Source organism: Glycine max, chromosome 8 (assembly GCF_000004515.6).
Source record: "Glycine max cultivar Williams 82 chromosome 8, Glycine_max_v4.0, whole genome shotgun sequence".
Lineage (NCBI taxonomy): Eukaryota > Viridiplantae > Streptophyta > Magnoliopsida > Fabales > Fabaceae > Glycine > Glycine max.
The window spans coordinates 17206746-17227008 of NC_038244.2; the positions used below are offsets into that span (position 1 = coordinate 17206746).

At 29.6% G+C, this 20263-nt stretch overlaps 3 protein-coding genes across 3 annotated transcripts; 2 read left to right on the forward strand and 1 right to left on the reverse strand.

The window, feature by feature from the left end:
- Nucleotides 1-384: 384 nt before the first annotated feature.
- Nucleotides 385-2785, forward strand: LOC113002394 (glucan endo-1,3-beta-glucosidase 14). Its single transcript, XM_026129677.2, has 3 exons — nucleotides 385-574; nucleotides 1085-2121; nucleotides 2614-2785. The coding sequence occupies exons 1-3, from the start codon at nucleotides 511-513 to the stop codon at nucleotides 2680-2682; spliced, it is 1170 nt and encodes a 389-aa protein (XP_025985462.1). The 5' UTR covers nucleotides 385-510; the 3' UTR covers nucleotides 2683-2785.
- Nucleotides 2786-3988: 1203 nt separating this feature from the next.
- LOC100305545 (putative stellacyanin) lies at nucleotides 3989-4961 on the forward strand. Its single transcript, NM_001249950.2, has 2 exons — nucleotides 3989-4225; nucleotides 4444-4961. Exons 1-2 carry the CDS (start codon nucleotides 4042-4044, stop codon nucleotides 4776-4778), a joined length of 519 nt encoding a protein of 172 aa, NP_001236879.2. The 5' UTR covers nucleotides 3989-4041; the 3' UTR covers nucleotides 4779-4961.
- Nucleotides 4962-13243: 8282 nt separating this feature from the next.
- On the reverse strand, nucleotides 13244-14161 carry LOC100789078 (protein LURP-one-related). The gene is made up of 2 exons (NM_001317519.2): nucleotides 13900-14161; nucleotides 13244-13739 (listed from the first exon to the last, which is right to left on the reverse strand). Exons 1-2 carry the CDS (start codon nucleotides 14122-14124, stop codon nucleotides 13305-13307), a joined length of 660 nt encoding a protein of 219 aa, NP_001304448.2. The 5' UTR covers nucleotides 14125-14161; the 3' UTR covers nucleotides 13244-13304.
- Between the last annotated feature and the right edge of the window lie 6102 nt (nucleotides 14162-20263).

Below are 20263 nucleotides of genomic sequence, written 5' to 3' on the forward strand. Positions count from 1 at the left end.
TAGTTTCCCATGTGATGATATGTCTGACCAAACATTCAAATGTTGTGTTGTGCATGGCCAGTGCTCACACCCTTACTCATGAGGCCACGAAAGGTATTGATGACCAATTTACAGATCCTTCGTGTCTAGCTTGATGCCCATGCTAGCTACGTACGCTGCAGACACACCCATTTGATGAAATTTGCAAAAAAGGTATACTTTAAGGACGAGTTAAAGGAAGAATCTATTCTAAGCCGCTGAAAACATCCTTGTTTTATATTTCAATCATCTTTTGTTTAAGGCTAAGAATCATATTCAAATATTTTGCTCATCATCTTTTGACAAAAAGCTAGGAATCTTTAGTTTATGGCATGCCTGGACGAAAAGTTTTGCATCACCCCGAGGATTGCCTTATGATTTCTTCTCCCATCACGTTACCGTTATTGAATTACATATGACAGGGAACCCACACATCATTTTCTACGACTGGAATGCTCTAAACATTCTTAATATTCCCACACTATACGGACCATGTTCTCTTCCTCAACTTCCTTCTTTCTTTGCCTTCTCCTCTTCTCTGTAACCTTTTGTCATGGTGTGTGTTGCTCTTACTAAACTCATCTTTTACCATTTCTTTTTTCCTTCTAAACATTGAAAGTGGCGTTTCATAGTGGATGCTTACTTAATTGTTTGCAATGACCATTTCATTAGAGTTTAATTTCTATGCATTATTAATGTAACTACCAACTAATCAGAAATCATAGAAAATACAACTTTTAAAGTAGTTATTATGAAAGTTAATAAACATATTGTATATAAAAAATTTGTTGTTAGATTTTATACTGCCAATATGCATAGATTATTGTTAAGGGAATTGGGTCTAGTTCAGTTGTATAAACAGAGTGTGAATTATTGTAAGTTTTTTGACATTGATTTCTACTAATAAAAAAATAATATGCATAGATTACTAACTCTTTCTTTGATATCATGCACAAATGTTTGCTTGGTAATGGTTTTACCTTAGTAAGTAGAAAAGTTTATGGAATTTTTATGCATGAGATGGAATTTGAACCGAAGTTTTGACATTAATTCTTGTGTGGTGCAGTTTTGGGGGATAAAGTATTTACAGGAACATATGGAGTAAACTACGGTAGGATAGCAGACAATCTACCTTCTCCTGAGAGTGTGGTTACTCTTCTGAAAGCTGCAAAGATTAGGAACATCAGAATATATGATGCTGATCGTCAAGTCCTGAATGCCTTCAAAGGGTCAGGGATTTCAATTAGTGTTTGTGTACCAAATGAGCTACTTAAAGAGATAAGTGTGGGAGAGGATCGTGCCATGAATTGGATCAAACAAAACGTTGAACCATATCTTCCAGGGACAAAAATCCGTGGCATTTCCATTGGGAATGAGATATTGGGAGGAGGAGATATGGAGCTTTGGGAAGCTTTGGTGCCTGCATCTAAAAATGTGTATTCTGCCCTTGCTAGGCTTAATTTGGCACATCAAATTCAGGTCTCAACTCCACATTCAGAGGCTGTGTTTGCAAATTCATACCCTCCATCTGCATGCACTTTTAGGGAGGATATTCTCCCTGTCATGAAGCCCCTCTTGCAATTCTTCTCACAAATTGGCACTCCTTTCTACATAAATGCATACCCTTTCTTGGCCTATAAGAATGATCCCCAACACATTGACATAAACTATGCTCTTTTCAAGAAAAACCCTGGGATTTATGATGCCAAGACAAAGCTACACTATGATAACATGTTTTTGGCCCAAGTTGATGCAGCATATGCTGCCTTGGACAAACTTGGGTTTGACAAGATGGAGGTCATTGTTTCCGAGACTGGTTGGGCCTCTAAAGGGGATGATAATGAAGCTGGGGCAACAGTGAAAAATGCAAGGACTTACAATAAAAATCTGCGTAAGTTACTGCTCAAGAAAAAGGGTACCCCTTATAGGCCCAAGATGGTAGTCAGGGCTTATATATTTGCTTTATTTAATGAGAATTTGAAGCCTGGCCCAACATCTGAGAGAAACTTTGGATTGTTCAAGCCAGATGGAAGCATTTCATATGATATAGGCTTTACTGGCCTTGTACCTTCCTCAGCAACCTCCCCTTTTCTTTCCTTCAAGGTATGGATACTCGTATGTTTTGCATTATTAATTTATGGCTTAAATATTTTTTTCCCTTCATATAATTTTGTGTTGTTTATTTTTATTTTAATTTTTGAAAATATATTTATTTTATTTTTTATCTTTAAAACACTTTAAATAGTGAAATAAATGCTATATAAAACGCTTTAAGGATGAAAAATTAAAAAAATACATTTTACAAGTACTGAAATAATTTCTTTTACAATAAGAAAAATAAAAAATGTATTTAAACCTTAATTCGTCAATACCAAAAATGCTAATCTGATACACAATCTACTATTGATCAAAATTTATGACAGATCGCAAATTTTGGTGGGTATTACTTTTCTTTTATTGAGCCTCTCGTGATTTTGTGGTATACAATAAATTTTAAGCAATAGTGTAACATGGGTTAAGAATAGTGTTATTAATGTTGAACATAATTAATTTCTAGCACGTCAATGCTGATGCTGTAGCATTTGTGCATTTCAGGGTATTGGATCTTTATATGCAGTGGTTTCTACAAGTTGTGCGGCTTTTCTTATTCTTGTAGCATTATAAGCGGTCATAAGAATGAATGCATACAAGTGATTTCAATTATTCTTTGGATGTAACAATTTTCAGAACTCACATGCAATTCCAATTGTGGAAATTCCAAAGTACAGATGCCACGTCTCGATATGTCTAGCTAATTAATCTTTTTTTTATTCATCTTTATTAATACTCAGCAATTTACCATAGGCTTAAGTATCCACTCGATGCCTAGTTGATGATCAAGTATTGATGTTGTTTTTTTTCTCTCCCAAGATTATAGTGAATTTAAATAACCTATCATCATTTCTCATTATTTTCTTTTTCTTAGCCCTTAACATGATTTTATAAAATTATTTCTTTTAAATACTAATTTTCTCTCCCCTTCTCATGTTTTACTTATTATTAATTTCCTTCATTTTATACTTCTTAAAAAAGTATCAATTAAACAAATCATCATATGATCAAATGAGTTTTCTTGCAAAAAATACTTTTTACAAGAGTTATAATATAACTATAAATTTATTCAAATATTTTGGTGAGATATCAATACATCATATTTAATAATTTTTTCCAATTTTATAATTTTCGTTAAATTTCATCGTGTTATTATTTATCTCATCGTATTTTCACGCTCAAAGGATATAGAGAACTTGTTCAATTACTGGTATAAAACAAGTGCTGTACTTTTGCTTGACGACAATCACAAATAACGTGCTGGTTCCTCTACCAAAAAAATAGAATGTTTTAGTTCTTTCAGGATCACAATCACAAATAACGTGCTAGTTCTTCTTCCAAAAAAAGAAAAAAAATGTTTTTGTTTTTTTATAAGACAAAAGAAATTATTACTAATAAGCATTCCAATCTTAACACAAGGTGTCCAAAATTGAAAAAACAAAAACCAAGTACACATGTCACTGAAAACATCTTATAGTTATAGCACCTTCTAAGTTCACTCAGTAGCTTCACCACGCGCAACTTCACATACTCTCATATGCACCATAATACCCACCTTAAGGGATATTTAATTAGATGTAAAATTTGAAAGCACATTTTCAGTTTCAATTAAATGCAAAAGGAAGACAAAAAAAGATGAAAATTAAGAAAAAGTCAATTAAGAGCTAAAAGAATTAAATATTGGTGGTTGGTATATCAAAAATGGTAAGGCTAAGGCCACCGGTGTGGCTAACACCATGAACACGCTAACTCGACAAAGGACGTGTTGAAAACTTGAAGCATATACTTATACTTAATTAATTGTCCATGCATTGAAATTTCCCTACTGATTTTAATCTCATCCCTTATTTATATATAGTTTCACTCTCCAGTTTCATTTGTGGCACCCATCTCTTCTTCATTTTCCAAAAACATATTTTGCTAGAATTGAACATGAACAAGATGACTGGTCTTGCTCTTGGTGGAGTGGTGGCGGCTATTTTAATGGTTCTACAGTACGCAGAGGCACAGACAAGTTACGTTGTTGGAGATGGCACGGGTTGGAGAGTTCCACAAGATGCTTCCACATACCAAAATTGGGCTTCTGACAAGAATTTCACAGTTGGAGATACTCTATGTAAATATTAATATATCATACCCATATATAATTTATTTTTTTAATTACATACTAACATTTTGAAGATGTCATCCAAATTACAAATGATTTTAAAATAATTATTATAGATTATAATCGAATGATTATGTGAAACTTTTTATACTATAATATTTTTTCTCTTATTGTTTCAATTGGCCGGGTTAATTAATTAATTGAATTGAATTTGTTTGGGTTTGTAGCATTCATTTTCCAGACAGGGTTGCATAACGTAATTGAAGTGTCGGAAGAGTCATACAATTCGTGCAGTTCAGCGAATCCTATAGGTACAACCTACAACACGGGCCCTGCCAACGTTACACTGAACAGAGGTGGTGAACATTACTACATTTGTAGCTTTGGTAATCACTGCAACAATGGGCAGAGGTTAGCCATCACTGTCTCTGGCTCTTCCACCGCCTTTCCACCAGCCACCACCACCGCTCCGCCACCACCTTCGTCTTCCGCGCCCTCTTCTTTCCATACTACTGTCCTTCCCTTCCTCTTCCTCTCCGCATTTGTCTTTATAGCGTTTTAGATTTATGGACCTTAGATTCAATACCATTTATCCATGTCACCTTATAATAATTACATACTTTAATTTGTGATTCATATATGTATCTTTCTTTTTTACCTTGATATGTTTGTGTGCACGATCGAGCATGTAGTAATATTCTTCGGGACCGGTTGGTTGATCAATAAAGAGATTCTGTTTTCTAAATTTAATTCAAAAGAAATAAGCATTAGTTAGAACTTTAATGGAATTCGCATCTGCTACAAGCAAACTACATACTGATAAATGATATGATCAATTTGTCAAAGTTTGCATTTAATTTTCGTAGTTTACAAATGCCTGTCACGACCTCAACTTTGTAGGCTACAATAGGAAAAGTAGATAGATTTTAAGTGTAAAACTCTAATCAAACGAGGATCGTTTTGATTAAATAAATAATATTTATTGGTTAAATACTTATGAACACCTTTTTTTGTGGCAAACCTTAACTCAATTCGGCCAACAAGCCCACTATCGAGGCGTTGTAATTTATTGCCCCAAAAAATTCCTCTAGTTATGAACATACTGAACTAGAAACACTACAATCCCATGAACATTAAAAATTAGAGGCAAAATTATTCTCTTTTATCATGTGTTTGTTGGATAAGTGACCTCAATAACTTAAGAGCGAGAGTGAATTAAGTCTTATCAAATTTTTCACTAACAAACTTTTAATCCCCTTTTAAATGATAGGCTTAGAATGTAGAAGAAGAAATAACAATCAATTTAATAATATTTTTTAAACGTACAAGACAAAATTGATTGCAGTAAAATAAATAAGATAAAGGAAGAGAAAATTACAAACTCAATTTATACTGGTTCGGCCACTTCTCATCCTTACGTCCAGTCCTTAAACAATTCACTTGAGATTTTCCACTATGTAAATCCTTTACAGAACACACCTTGGAATTTCTCACCCTTGTGTTTAATATTTTCACAATCTAAGAGACAACTAGTCTCTTGATTACAATTGAGTTCCTGAGATGAACAGAAATATTTCTCTCATTTAGAGTAGATGATACAAATTAAAGTTCCTAAATGAATTCTTAATAGATTTGCAAGTGTTGGACCAAGAGTTGTTTAGAAAGCATTTGATAATTAAATTCTCTTAGAACATTTGTCTCTTGCTTTTCGAAGTCAGACACACATATATATAGGCTCATTACGTCTTTTCAAGATGATTTGAAGAAATGTGTCTTTTTAAAAAGGTTTTCTGAAATTTTTCACTGGTAATCAATTACAGGATTCTGTTAATCGATTACACAGTTATATTTTGAAAGCTCATGACTTTTTAAAGTGTTTTCTAAAATATCGTAACTAGTAATCGATTACAAACAACGGGTAATCGATTACAAGATTCAAAATTCAAATTTTAAAACCCTTTTTGAAAAGCCCATTTACAATCTGTCTCTGATAATCAATTACAATGTCTGGTAATCGATTACCCGTGCCTTTGATATCTTGGAAAGAATTTGTTTGAGACAAAAACTAATCAACCAGTGAGATTATTTTAATCTTATTTGCTTGACCTTGAATTAATCTTGAAGCAATCTCTATTTGCTTAATCTTAAATGTTTGTTGAAACAACCTTGTTTGATTATACTTTGACATCATCAAAAATCTGTATTCATACATTTACATTCTCCCCTTTTTGATGATGACAATTATTATCAAGTAAATTTTTTTCGACATCATCAAAACCTACATGATTCACAATTTTTGTAGTGTCTGGTCATCATAAAGATACATTGCCACACTATTTTATGTTTAAAATAAAATAAAGAAACAATTAATCAGTCTAAACTTTGTTACGCTTCAATTTCAAGTAACATGATGTCAATTTATTATATCTGGAAAATCAAGTTATGTAGAGTATTGGCAAACTGGACGCACTACATGAGTGTTAGCATTAAACAATGTTCGCAAGACTCATTTCATAAATTGCAATTACTTACAGACAAGCTGTTCATAATTTTCACAATAAACGGTGTATTGAGAAATATAAAATACTAAAATATAAAAAAATTGCCTGTGGGTTAAATTTTCAATTCAATAAGAAACAATTAAACCTTATGATAGAATAATCAAATTACTTGCTCAATATTCATGCTTTACGGGTACAACATGAAAATAATTTAATTTCTATCATAAATATTTACTTTATGATAAAATTGACAAATTATACATACATCATGATGCCTGTGGGTAAATCATGAAAAATAATACGTCATTTTATCCCAATTAATTATACAGATATAATAAAAATTCTTGTGAGATAAAATTCATTATATAAGTATAATTAATTACAATATTATGTCTAATTCCTTATATGATCTTTAACCAACTTAATATATAATTTTAATCAAATATAGATGTTGTGGATAATCCATAATTAATCAAAATTATAAAGATCACTTAGACATAAAACTTTATTATATGAGAATAAATGGTATTTTGCATTTCAAAATCAAGATACAATATCGTAACTAGTAATCGATTACAAACATCTGGTAATCGATTACAAGATTCAAAATTCAAATTTCAAAACCCTTTTTAAAAAGCTTATTTGTAATATGTCTTTGATAATCAATTACAATGTTTGATAATCGATTACCAGTGCCTTTGATATCTTGAAAACAATTTGTTTGAGGCAAAAACTGATCAACCAGTGAGATTCTTTTAATCTTATTTGCTTGACCTTGAATTAATCTTGAAGCAATCTCTATTTGCTTAACCTTGAATGTTTGTTGAAACAACCTTATTTATGTATTCATACATTTACATTCTTTCTCTTTTTGATGATGACAATCATTATTAAGTAAATTCTTTTTGACATTATCTAGACCTGTATTTGTAGAATCGGGTCACCATGAAGATACTTGCTATACTATTTTATGTTTAAAATAAAATAAAGAAACAATTAATCAGTCTAAACTTTGTTACGCTTCAGTTTCAAGTAACATGACGTCAATTTATTGTATCTGGAAAATCAAATTATGTAGAGTATTGGCAAACTGGACGCACTACATGAGTGTTAGCATTAAACAATGTTCGCAAGACTCATTTCATAAATTGCAATTACTTACAGACAAGCTGTTCATAAATTTCACAATAAACGGTGTATTGAGAAATATAAAAAACTAAATATATAAAAAAAATCATTATTTTTTATACAAGATATTTTATTTAAATTTTAATTAACATCGACAGCTAGGCTGGTAACAACGTTAGTAATTGCTTCGTTTTTGGAAATGTTTTTCAAGAGCCAAGATAAAACCCACACAAAAAAAAAAAGATTTGGACTTCAAATGCAGGGTATCAATGGGCTTTTCTTCCTGCACGGTGGCTTTTTCTTCTACACTCAACACGTTTTGAAAATTTCCAAAATTATCCCTGCGAATAAACATAGGATTCACAATCCGTATGATGCATATCTGTATCCCCTAAATTTTTTATAAAAATATTTTTAATGTTTTTAAATAAATTTAATTATAGTTTTTTTTATAATTATTACATTATGTAGATTTTTTATTTCGGCCTTATTACAATTAATTTTGATCTAATACTGTATTTTTTACATATATAAATTTTAAATAAAAATCATTAGTTTAATAAAAATTTATATATGTAAAAAAATTAGTTATTAGATCAAAATTAATTATCATAAAATTTATTATGTAAACTTATATATGCATTAAATATACACTAAAAAATTTAGTATTATATATAGTGACATTAATTATTTTAGATCCGTAATCCGTATATATAGATTGACAATCCATATGAACCTTATGGAAGGGTGTTTTTGGAATTTCTCTCTCACCACTAGGTGTAGAAGAAAAAGCCACGTGCAGGAAGAAAAGCCCGGTATCAATTCTAAATAGGGCTTCATATTATAATGGTCCAATTAGCTTGTGAATTATCATGGACTAATTACGATACCATATAAAAAATAATAATTGCTCAATTAGAAGGCAAACTATCAAAATTAAGTTAATTCTGCTAACTAACTCCCAGCTTACTATCTATGTAACCCACCGACAATTCCTTATATATAGTATCGTAAGAGGTAATCTTGACAATCAACTACACCTTAACCCACTGAGAATGACAACTTTTTAAGCTAGGTCGTATATCAAAGCATTTAGGGCATGGATATGTATCATATACTTCGCAGACGAGGAATGGTTCCTAATCTCATGTACTTTTGTCTTTTGTCTTTTGCTTTAGCATGCATAAGTGTCTTTATTATAAACCTATAGCAAAATATGGTCCTCGCATGCAGGAATATGATTCTGTTAATATGGTCCTCACATATGGTTCCGTCCTCTAGTCTAAAAGTGGTTATCGACCTTGTAATAGAAAAAAAAAGAAAGAAGATAAATATCGGTTTTGGTCTATTTTGCGTCTGAGTGCGGGGTTGGCAGGGACACATATTATCCCGAGTTTACTTTAATGAAGCATTATCATCAAATAAAATAGTAAGTTTAATTAACTGAATTGTCATAATTTTTTTATATTTCTCCTAGTCATATACATCATGTCAATTTCCTAAGCAGTCAAACTCCAATGACACTAATTCAATGAGAATTATATGCGCAAGTAAATAAGAAAATCACCAAAGTTTCAACATGAGAAGGTGTTTGCTTCTAGTATTTATATACACATAAAGGGTGAAAAAGTTTGGTGACAGGGTGTTCTTTTACCATAGAAAGAATGCCCATGCCATGGCCCGCTCCAAGAAGAGGAGGTGTGTGTATATATATCATGCAAGTAAGACTATTTCCAATTGTATCTGCTTCATGAGTTACTCATTATTGGTGCAGATGATTTGATACTGTGTTCCTGATTCAAGCTTATCAATTAAATCATTATTTTTTAATTATCAAATTTAATGTTAGTGAAATTAAACACTTATTCTAAGTAACTTTAACATTAGAGGAAATTTTTGTATAAATTTTTTTAAAATTTATGTGACAGAATTCATAAATTTTAGATAAATAACTCATTTAAACAATTATATATTATACATGTTGTAAGTGGATATGTACCTTAGACATTTTGTCTTTGAAAGATACATTTTGGATACAAAGACCAAAAAGCATGATGAGACAGTAAACCAACGTGAAAGACGAATTAATTAGCTTGGGTTGATCCTAAGTTATCAGATTCTTATTAGGCCTCAACACAATCAACAACAATGTTCACATTCAAAATTAACCAAAAGGTCATTTAATTAGTTTTCATATTATCAGTTTTTAAAACTCTAATCGAGCAATTTGGATTAAACTTGTATATATTTCACAGTTTAAAATAATTATGTCCTAGCTTAAATGAGAGAAAATTAATAGATAATCCTCTATGGAAAGCATTAATTCATATTTGAATATCATATTATATATATATATATATATATATATATATATATATATATATATATATATATATATATATATATATATATTATAAAATAAAATCCAAACCTTTTTCTTTTGAAGTTAATATAAAATCCAAAGTTAATGATGTTTCCTTCGTAATTACTTAAAATTACTAAGAATTACATTTACATTGAAATGTATTACATTTTATGTCTCAAGAGAGGGGTGTAGGTTTTCAAAGTATATGGACGACGTAATTTAAACATTTTTTGTAAAGTGCAATTTGCCCTTTGAACAAACGTTTTTCATTTTAACTTTAAAATTCAAAATTAACAAATGTAATAAATTCTAGTAAGTGGTATTTTTTTTCCAAAAGTGATTATAGAGAAAGAAGTATACTAAAAATGAAAAAAATACAGAATTCTTGAAGTATAATTAATATACATCTTTAAAATCATAAAAAAAATGTTGAATAATATTTTGATACGTGTTTTTATGTACTTTATCACTAAATTAATAATTACAAATGTATTAATTTAGCAATATCAAGAGATAGTAAATATTATACATTTATAAGAAAAAAATATCATAACATTTATTCTTATGACATATCTTATAAGATGAAACATCTTATATAAAAATGAGATGCTTAAATTTGAATAGTATAATAATAAATATATGATTAATATTTAATTTTAAAAAATCACATAATTTTTTAAATGATCACATGACATCTTGACTGTCTATATTTAATTATATGATTCAGATTTAATCATTTTATCCTCATTAGAATAACTTTCTCTCCTATGATAAGTCCTTTATATATATATATATATATATTAAATCTGAATTATATAATTATAAATCATATAATCATAAATGAATAATTAAGATTTAATGTCTAAAAATTACATGATTTTTTAAGTGGTCACTTAACGTTAAATTTTAATAGTTTATATTTGATTATACGATCTAAATTTAATCATCATATTTTTACGTAGAATGAATTCCTGTCGTATGATAGGTATAGAAGCAAACAATGATATGTAGTCCCTTGAACTCGTGATACCTTACTCAAAATATCATAGTAATAATATAATAAAAGATAATATTACAATAATATTATCTTATGAGAATAATAATATCATCATGCTGTAAGACACATGGATCTAATATCCATTAATATATATATCAGGATGGCATATCTATGACTATATATTGCATACATGATATGAATATGGATCCTTAAATTAATTAACGATGGGATTCATTCTGTATACGCGATTGCGGTGGACTACCAACCGACAAGTGGACAAATTTCATTTGTTAATAGTGAAATATGAACAGGGAATTTGACTCCCTTTACAGTTCTGCAGATTCTCACACCACTTTGATCTTCTCTTTAATTTGATTGCATTAATTTGTGTGTTTATGGTTGGTCTATTAAGCTAGATGTGTAGCATTCTTTATTCCAAATTATACAAAATAAGACTATCGAAACGGAAATTCAATGATATATACGGCTAAGGTTCTTCCCTTTTGTTTTCTTTGCTTTTTCTAATTCTATTTTTTTTATTTCTTACCTTTCTTGGGGCATGTTACGAACAAATTATTCTGCATAGAGGAGGAAAGATGGACCATACTGTCTGCCCGCTTAATATCATCTCCACAGAATTTATTCGCTATGCGAGTAAGAATGCATGAAATTAGAGAATAAGATGTCACTTATATTATTCAAGATAGCTTTTGATCAGTAAGGTCGGCACTTTATTCAAGACTCTCATGTAGTCAGCTTTGACCAACCAACTACCACCACGTGCACACGTGTGATAAGAAACACTTAATCCAAGACCTTAAGTTAGTAAAAATAAATTATAAAAAATAAAAATAATGGATTCAATTATATAAATATAAATAAAATAAAATATAAAAATATAAAATTTTGTATAAATTAAATAAATTTTAAAAAATGAGGGAATAAAAAAACACCCCTAAAACCCATATAGGTCCACCAATAAATTTAGTCCTTGTCATTATTTATAAGACAATTTGTAGCAAAAAATTAAGAAGGTAAGTTACATTCATTTCAATATACACACTTTATCCGGACAATGACTTTATCATAAGTTTCTTTTTGGATTCTTCATCCTACTCCAGAGATGAAACTCGGACTAAGGAAAATGTAATCTTTGATAGATCATAAAGTGGATAACTTGTAAGATAAAAAACCATATAAGATATAAAGCTTAAAAAATGACAACTGCTTTTTTATATGTTAGCTACATATATATAGTATGCATTTTTCTTCTATTCAAATAAGTCACCCCTTAGCTGATCATTTGAGCGAGCCTGCTATTACTTTTTGTTATTTGATTTTAAGTAATTACAAACTAAAAGATGAAAAACAATTTTGCTCATTTTCCTCAAGATTAATAGATGTACAATTATATTGGAAATAAGGTCAAAAACTAAATTCAGAGTTGTTTTATTGTTGTTGATGCTTGGGGACAAGTAGTAGTTTAAGTTTGAAGTAAAGTAGGTGAAATAGATTAGCTAAATGTTAGAAAATAAATGTTTTTCAAGTCCAAGATGTCAGCGTGCTTAGAATGCTAATATCCTTTGCTTTGCTTCTCAGATAGTAGATTAGTGGAAGGACTAAAATCGCTATAAATTAATATTTTATAGGAATATCATGACAAATTGTCTTAAACTGCTAATGGTTAGAAATAGCTAGTCTGTCACCATTCACAAATTCCCTGACATATGATCTAAATTTAAGATACTTGCAAATTGTTGTGAAAATGGTAAAAGGAACTTTATTTAATTGAACCATAACTCAGGTTTGGAAGGTGTTGTTGTACAGCATTAAACCATTTAATTGAAATCATCCATTCAGCCAATGATCAAGACATGGGAAATTCATGAGTTTATCTTTATCTTCTATGCATATAAAATGTACAAGATCGAATAGTGATTATGATCCAGAACATCATCATTATTTTTTTTTTTTTACACAAAAAAAAAAAACAACGAGACGAGCCAGAAAAAAAAGAGAGAGAAGAAAACCCTTTCAGAGGGAACACTCGAACGATCAGTGAGTAAAACGTCAGAATCAGAAAACACAAATCTCATCTCAAACTGGAACCGGTGAAACAAACCCCGGATCTTCTGTAGCAGGGTGCACCGCTGGCTCCACGATTCTATCATCAAAGTAATTCTCACCGTTGATCTGATCAAGTACCAAGACAATTCCCATGGCAAAGGCCGCATCAAAAGCAGGCTTCACGCAAAGCCAAAAGACTTCCTTCCCGAGCATAACGCTGGTGGTGGGGTCCACTTTGCGACGAATCTCTGCCACAAGTTCCTTAGCGGCATTGAAAACCTTGCAGCACCGCTGCGGGAAGCACCCTTCAATGAGGTACTCCACACCGGGGCTATCATACACCTCCACGGCCACGCTCGTCCTCGACCGTCCGATGATCGACGATCTCTTCACGCTGAATACGGGTTTGTCACCGTCCTTTCTCTCCCCTTTGAACCCTTCCCACCGTTGATGAAGACTCGGTTTCTGCCGTACAAAATCAATGTCCCAGTTTATCAATTAAAAAGAAGATTTTGATTTAAAAAGAATTCACAAGAGACTGAATAGACATGAATTCTTCGACTTAATCGGTGTTGTCGAGTTGAAATCCTAGTACATGTTACCTCGAGAGGGAAAGAAATTGTACCTTTCGACGGAGGGTGAGAAGAGAACGGCCATGGGGATCCATGAGAACAAGCTCGTCCTTGTCACGTGCGAGGGGACCATAGGAGTCGAAGCGGAAGACGAGGTTGCCCTTGGAATCGTAGACAGCGAAGCCATCACCGCTGAAGAAGAGGGATGTTTTGAGCACTGTGAGCTTCGTCTCTTCTTTGAAAAGGTACCCTTCTTGCACCACCAACTCCTCCTTCATTCTTCTCTGCTTTCTACCCCAACAGAATACGTGAGTTGAGGAAATGGAAGCTTGAGAGGGATATATATATATGTGTGTGACTCAAGAGTGGAGAAAAGGAATTAACTCGGAATTCACCTTTTGGAATTATGGAAAGGTATAAGTATCAATCATCATCATCAATGTTGTGTGCTGTGCTTTCTTTCTTCTTCTCTTTTTTTTTTTAAAAAAAATTATTTTATTCACTACTAGAAAACTATTTGCTGCTATTATTAGGTTCGTATTTTACTTGTGGACAGCAAAAAAAAAAAAAAAATTAAAAAAAAATACTAAGGTTCCATTTGCGTGCGTGTGTTCATCTCGTGTTGATCCAATGTAGATATTTACGTCATTTTTCATATAAACGATAAACCACCCCACGTTTATATACTTTTTATTATCTAATATCTAATTATAAGTAATCTCATATTTAATTTTTTCATTATGATCTCAAGCACATTGATTAATATATGAATATGAAAAGTTAATAAAATTACTTCTCATTTAAGAATGTAAGGCTCATTCAATAATAATTTTAAGTAACTGCAAATGTTTTATATTTAGTAGTACTTTTTAGATAATAATTATTAAAATTGTTATATTTTATTATTTGAATAAAATATGACCACATGTGCCCAAAGCATTTTTAGTATAGTGATATTATATACGTCTATTCATACACATGTTTATTTATATTTGTCCAATTTTTATTCTTCAATTATTATGATATTATATTTGGCTATTTATGCGCATGTTTATTTTATATATTTATTTATAAAAGGCACATGCTTATTTATATTTGTATAATATATATTCTTCAATTGTGTTTATTTTTATATTACATACCTCTATTTATATTATACACATGTTTATTAAGATACTATCCCGTTGCTTTTGACCTGACACTTTTTAAAGAAAATTTGTTTTTATTTATTTTGAAATTTTAATGTAATATTAATTAGCATTATTTTTTAATTAAAATTTAATAGTTATATGCTCTCAGTGTAAATAATTTTTATATTATTAATTAATTAAAAACACTATACACTGAACTTGATTCTTGAAAAATGTTAGTAATATACACTTTAATTTATTATTTTAATACACTCTTTGTTAGTAATTTAATTTCTGTCTCTAATTAATCGTCCGAGATTTTTTATGTTACCTTTTGTAAATTGACATTAGGTTTTTACTTGGCACCAATAAAACAATTTTAATTGGTTGAGTTAGTTTTTATCTGAATCTTTAAACAACTCACTGATTTCAGTATTTTACTAATTTACTGATTTTCAGGTCGGCAGACAGGTCGATCTTTTTTTCCAACTATGAAGTGCATACAGTTATGTATGCAGAAGATTTTTTCAAAATAAATAAATAAATAAAATTCATAGGTGTTGTGACTGAGTTAAAGTTTAATATATAGTCTATATAGTGTCTAGTTAAATTTGTTGTTTCAATGTATAAATCATCATACAAAAAAATAATTCTGTTTGAGGATTTCTACAGGGGATCAAATATTTACGGAAAAATTATGTAAAAAAATTATAAAATTTTGGAGATCAGAAAGTAAGGTTTTGGTTGTCATACGAGTGTAGCTGAGTTGTTTGATTTTGGCCAACTGCGTGACACTTGTGGGTTGTCTACAGCACTAGTCCAGATATTTGGAAGAAATACAAGTATCGGAAAAATTCCACCATTATGTATTAGATGGAGATTGGATTCTCAGCAAAAGAATTTTTGTACGTAGTTTTCTATCTTAATGCAAAAAAGAGACAAAAAGAAACTAATGCGTGTGGCTTATGTTTTATATTCCAAACAGTGTGATTTCCAGCTGAATTTTACAAACTACAAATGATTTTTGTTTACAAATATAGGTTAAAATATAATTTTTATTTCCTTTTTTTTTTAAATTTGTGATTATAATCTTTTTATTTTTTAATTTAGACATTTAGTCTCTCATTATTAAATTTTTTTTTTATGATTTTAATCTTCCTATTTTTAATTGAGATATTTTGTCCCACTTTTAAAAAATATGTGATTTTAATTCTTTTGTCAATTTTTAACATAATTAAGTATTAAACTTGTTAGCAGCTAAAATATTTAAATGAAAAAAGTTATAATGTGAATAATAAATAAATATGCATCAGTGAACATTTATAGAGTATATAAGTAAATATTTGAAATTGATTACAAGGATTAAATTGTCGATTTTTTAAAAATAAAGTATGAAATGTTTCAAATAAAAAACTAAAATCGTAAATTTTTTATAAGTAAAAGAAGAAATGTATCCATAAAAAAGTAGGAGAATTAAAATCATAAATTTAAAAAATAGAAAGATAAAAATTAGATAAAAGATAAATTGAGAGGGTCTTGGGGCTTAGGCCCTCCTTAATATTAAAAAAAGAAGTTAGAGGAAAATATCAATTGATCACAACATTTATTAATCTTATTTAATCCCGTTTGGATGTGGTCCGGATTCCGTTTGGATTTGGGTTTTCATCAGTTATTTTAATAGAACTTCAAACTAAAAAACACCAATGGAACTTGAGTAGCACCTTGACTACCTATATTTTTTTAAGCTAAATAAAATATATTATTTAAGAAGCTTCAGTAAAAAAAAAAGAAAAGAAATACTAACTAAGAACTTGTTAAGTGTTTACGTTTACTACTTTACTCAATTAAGTTAGTCAACTATTTGGGACCCAGTAATGGATAATAAATATTAGGTAAGTAAGTAGGTGAAGTTTGGTCAACTTAAATTAATTTCCTAACTTCACCAAAACTGGAGATGTATCTTAACCTTAGTTACTTGAATTAGAATAGAATCTAAATACTCGAAATGATAAAGACTTCAGTTATTTTTTTAAGATTTCGTGAACTTTTTCACTTGAGAAAACATCCGTTTAATGGTGGGGCGAAAATAATATTAATCAAAATAATATTTTAGAATGAGTGGTGCTCTCTAGAAATAAAAATATAAAAGTTATAATTGTTAAATTAAAAATATATATTGGATGAATTTTAATAATTTGTTTGTGTGTGTATATATATATATATATATATATATATATATAATATCAGAAATTCACAATTAAAAATCTTAATCACTATAAACGCGTGAATCATCAATTAGTGAGAAATGATTCTAGTTATTAGGAGTGTCAATTTAGTTGAAATCACTTGCGTTATGATAAGGTTTGCAAGCCATGATTTATATAAAAAAAGCAACGATTATTGATCATACCACATTTTTATTCTCTTTCTTATAAAAAAAAATCAATAAATTAATCTAAGCTAATCAATGAACAATAAAATGCACAGTGAAGAATATAATCCGATTCATTTTGACTCTTTAAAATATAGAGTTGAATTTAAAACAATAAAATCTAATGAATGAAGAATATAGTAGCATAGACAAAATGGGCACTAAGTAGATGAAAGAAGTGCCAATGGCTACCTTTCTTTCCTAGGTCGGCAAGTTCCCACTTCCCACCACCCATATCTATCAAATATTCAAATCCGACCCACAAATTTCAAATTCTAAGCTACGATTGAAAAGTAACATGGAATCGAGCAAGAACGACTATGATTCATTTATTCGATTTCCTATATACACGCTATCTTTGTGGGATAGAGTGGACCTCTACCGCCCTCACTCCCTCATCCACACAACTTGTTTTGACCTTCTTCTGTTTTTGTTTAAATTACAACAAATAAACCCACATGATTTTATGATAGATTATATTTCTAATGTTTCTTTAAGACTTCATATTAACCAAGTTATCCCATACATTACTACAAATATTTCCATATATTAATAAATTGAATTTTTATCAGTCTTATTGATATAACTTTTGTTTCACAAAAATGAAGCAATTGATATAAACTTTATAAATTTAAACTAACACTATAACGAATTTCAATAAAATATTATGACTTATATGGCGAGTTATATTATCAGGCCGATCAGACTCATGATATTTATACTAACAATTTAATTTCTGTTAAAGGACTATGCCGACAAAAACAACCACAATGCTTAACATTTTTTAGTTAATATATAACTTTTTTACTAAAAAAGTATTCGATATATTTTAATTTTTTGAATCTTAAATATTGTTCCGTCTAAGTTCCTACTAATTGTTTATCTTTCTCCTTTCGTCCCTTGTCTCAGTATAATTTTTAACCTCTTAGTCCGATGTTAGGTGAAGTACCTACAAAAATGACTTCGATTATCAATTCAATATTCAATTGAGCCTGATGTATTTTTTCATCTATATATGAAATGATTGATAATATACTTGATGGATTTTCCACTAGGTCTATATATATATACGTTTAATCAGAAAATTACATATTTCGAGAAGTGATAGTGACTAATTACTTCTATGAGTGTCATGCTTGATCGCGAGAAATTAAAAATTATTATAATTCGAGTATCAATCGAATTTGTAGGATATATGGTACAAATACTATTATTCTAATTTATAACAAAGTTTTTATATATTGAGCTATTATAAATGTACATTATATTAGCACTTATCTAGTTGAATAATATCACATTAAAACACATATGCATTAATATTAATTAGTGACTCAATTAAATGCACATATTTAATTTAGCATGTCGTCTTGCCAAGCAATGACGGACCTATGTGTAATTCGATTTCAATTTTTTAATACTATTTCCCATTTAACTTTACCTTTAACTATGCCTTCATCATCTGTAAAAAAAAAAAACTATGCCTTCATCATGTGAAATGTTTATATTATTTCTTCTCATAAAAATAAGATATATACCCCTGCCATCCACCAAATTTATGTCGACCTTAAATGTTTTGACTTTATTCAACCACCTGTAGATCACTTATTTTAAGTATTTGAGTTTGTTTCAAAATATTTATCATTTTAGAAAATAAGAAAATACTAACAGTTTTTATAATATTTTCATTTATTGATATTTTATCTAAATACTTAAATGAAGTCACGATTATATTTTAATTCTTTCTTTATATAAGTAAGCCCATTATCAACCTCACATACAGTCACATTACCTGTAAATTAGCTTCACATGATTTTTCTTTTCACTCATCTTACCAGATCATGATTTTTCTTTTAACATCAGGATAGTCAACATAGTACTGCATTTTGGTGTGGCAAAATTTCGTCCACAATGCATGAAATATTTTAGCCGGTGATGACTTGCCTCGAAGTGACTTGTTTGCATGGTACTCGCAAAAGACAATGGAATAATAATACATAAATATTTTGTTATTTTTAATATTTTTTTCTTTTCATATCATAAATCTTATATATATATATATTCTTCTTTCTAAGTGTTAAATAATATAATGAAGGTACATGTAACATTTTTTAAGGCAAAATTATGCTACATTAGGAATCTAGCATAATAATTACACAATGGACTTTGGGAAAAAATCCATTAGAATTAGAGATTCTCATAGTCCTCCAAACAAAGCCTTCGGGCGGAGTCAATCAATATTCAATCATTACAATATTGAAAACAACTTATGATGCGTGTGGTTACGTTAATCAAGCCACCTCCACAAAAAGAAGGATCATTGTTCAAAACTTTGGAACTAGCACGTGTGTGGACAACCCTCTTGATTATTACTAATTGCTATAGTATTTTGAAATACAGACGACACAAAATCTTGGTTCCAGCATCTGCAAATCACATTATAACAATCAGAGTTAAAATTCAAATCCAAATCCAATTTCTTTACAAGTCATTTCAATTAATTTATGATTAGTTTAGTTTACCAACTTATAAATTTATTTTTTATCAAAATGTGTTGGTAGTTTTTTTAACCATCTTTTAGTATTTTTGAAATGTTACTTATGTTCGAGCTTATAGCTTATAAAAATAGATCATGGTCTTACGAACTATAGATTCAAATAATTTGAATTCACATGAATTTGGTACATATCTCCCATGCTATATTTTGTTTACCTCTCTTTTCTGTAACAATATTTCTTAGTGGGATGATTTTGTTGATTAACGTTATAGGTGCCCACTTTAGTTGGGATCTCTAGTGTTAATCTAATGCATTAGCTGGTTGTTTTTTGAATAAAAAAATACCTTATAGTTTAATGTATT

Coding starts and splice junctions, on each gene's coding strand:
- LOC113002394 (XM_026129677.2), top strand. CDS start 511: ATGTTCTCTTCCTCAACTTCCTTCTTTCTTTGCCTTCTCCTCTTCTCT. Junction 575..1,084: donor CTCTGTAACCTTTTGTCATG/GTGTGTGTTGCT, acceptor TGTGTGGTGCAG/TTTTGGGGGATAAAGTATTT. Junction 2,122..2,613: donor CCCCTTTTCTTTCCTTCAAG/GTATGGATACTC, acceptor TGTGCATTTCAG/GGTATTGGATCTTTATATGC.
- LOC100789078 (NM_001317519.2), bottom strand. CDS start 14,124: ATGAAGGAGGAGTTGGTGGTGCAAGAAGGGTACCTTTTCAAAGAAGAG. Junction 13,740..13,899: donor TTCTCACCCTCCGTCGAAAG/GTACAATTTCTT, acceptor TTTGTACGGCAG/AAACCGAGTCTTCATCAACG.
- LOC100305545 (NM_001249950.2), top strand. CDS start 4,042: ATGAACAAGATGACTGGTCTTGCTCTTGGTGGAGTGGTGGCGGCTATT. Junction 4,226..4,443: donor CACAGTTGGAGATACTCTAT/GTAAATATTAAT, acceptor TTGGGTTTGTAG/CATTCATTTTCCAGACAGGG.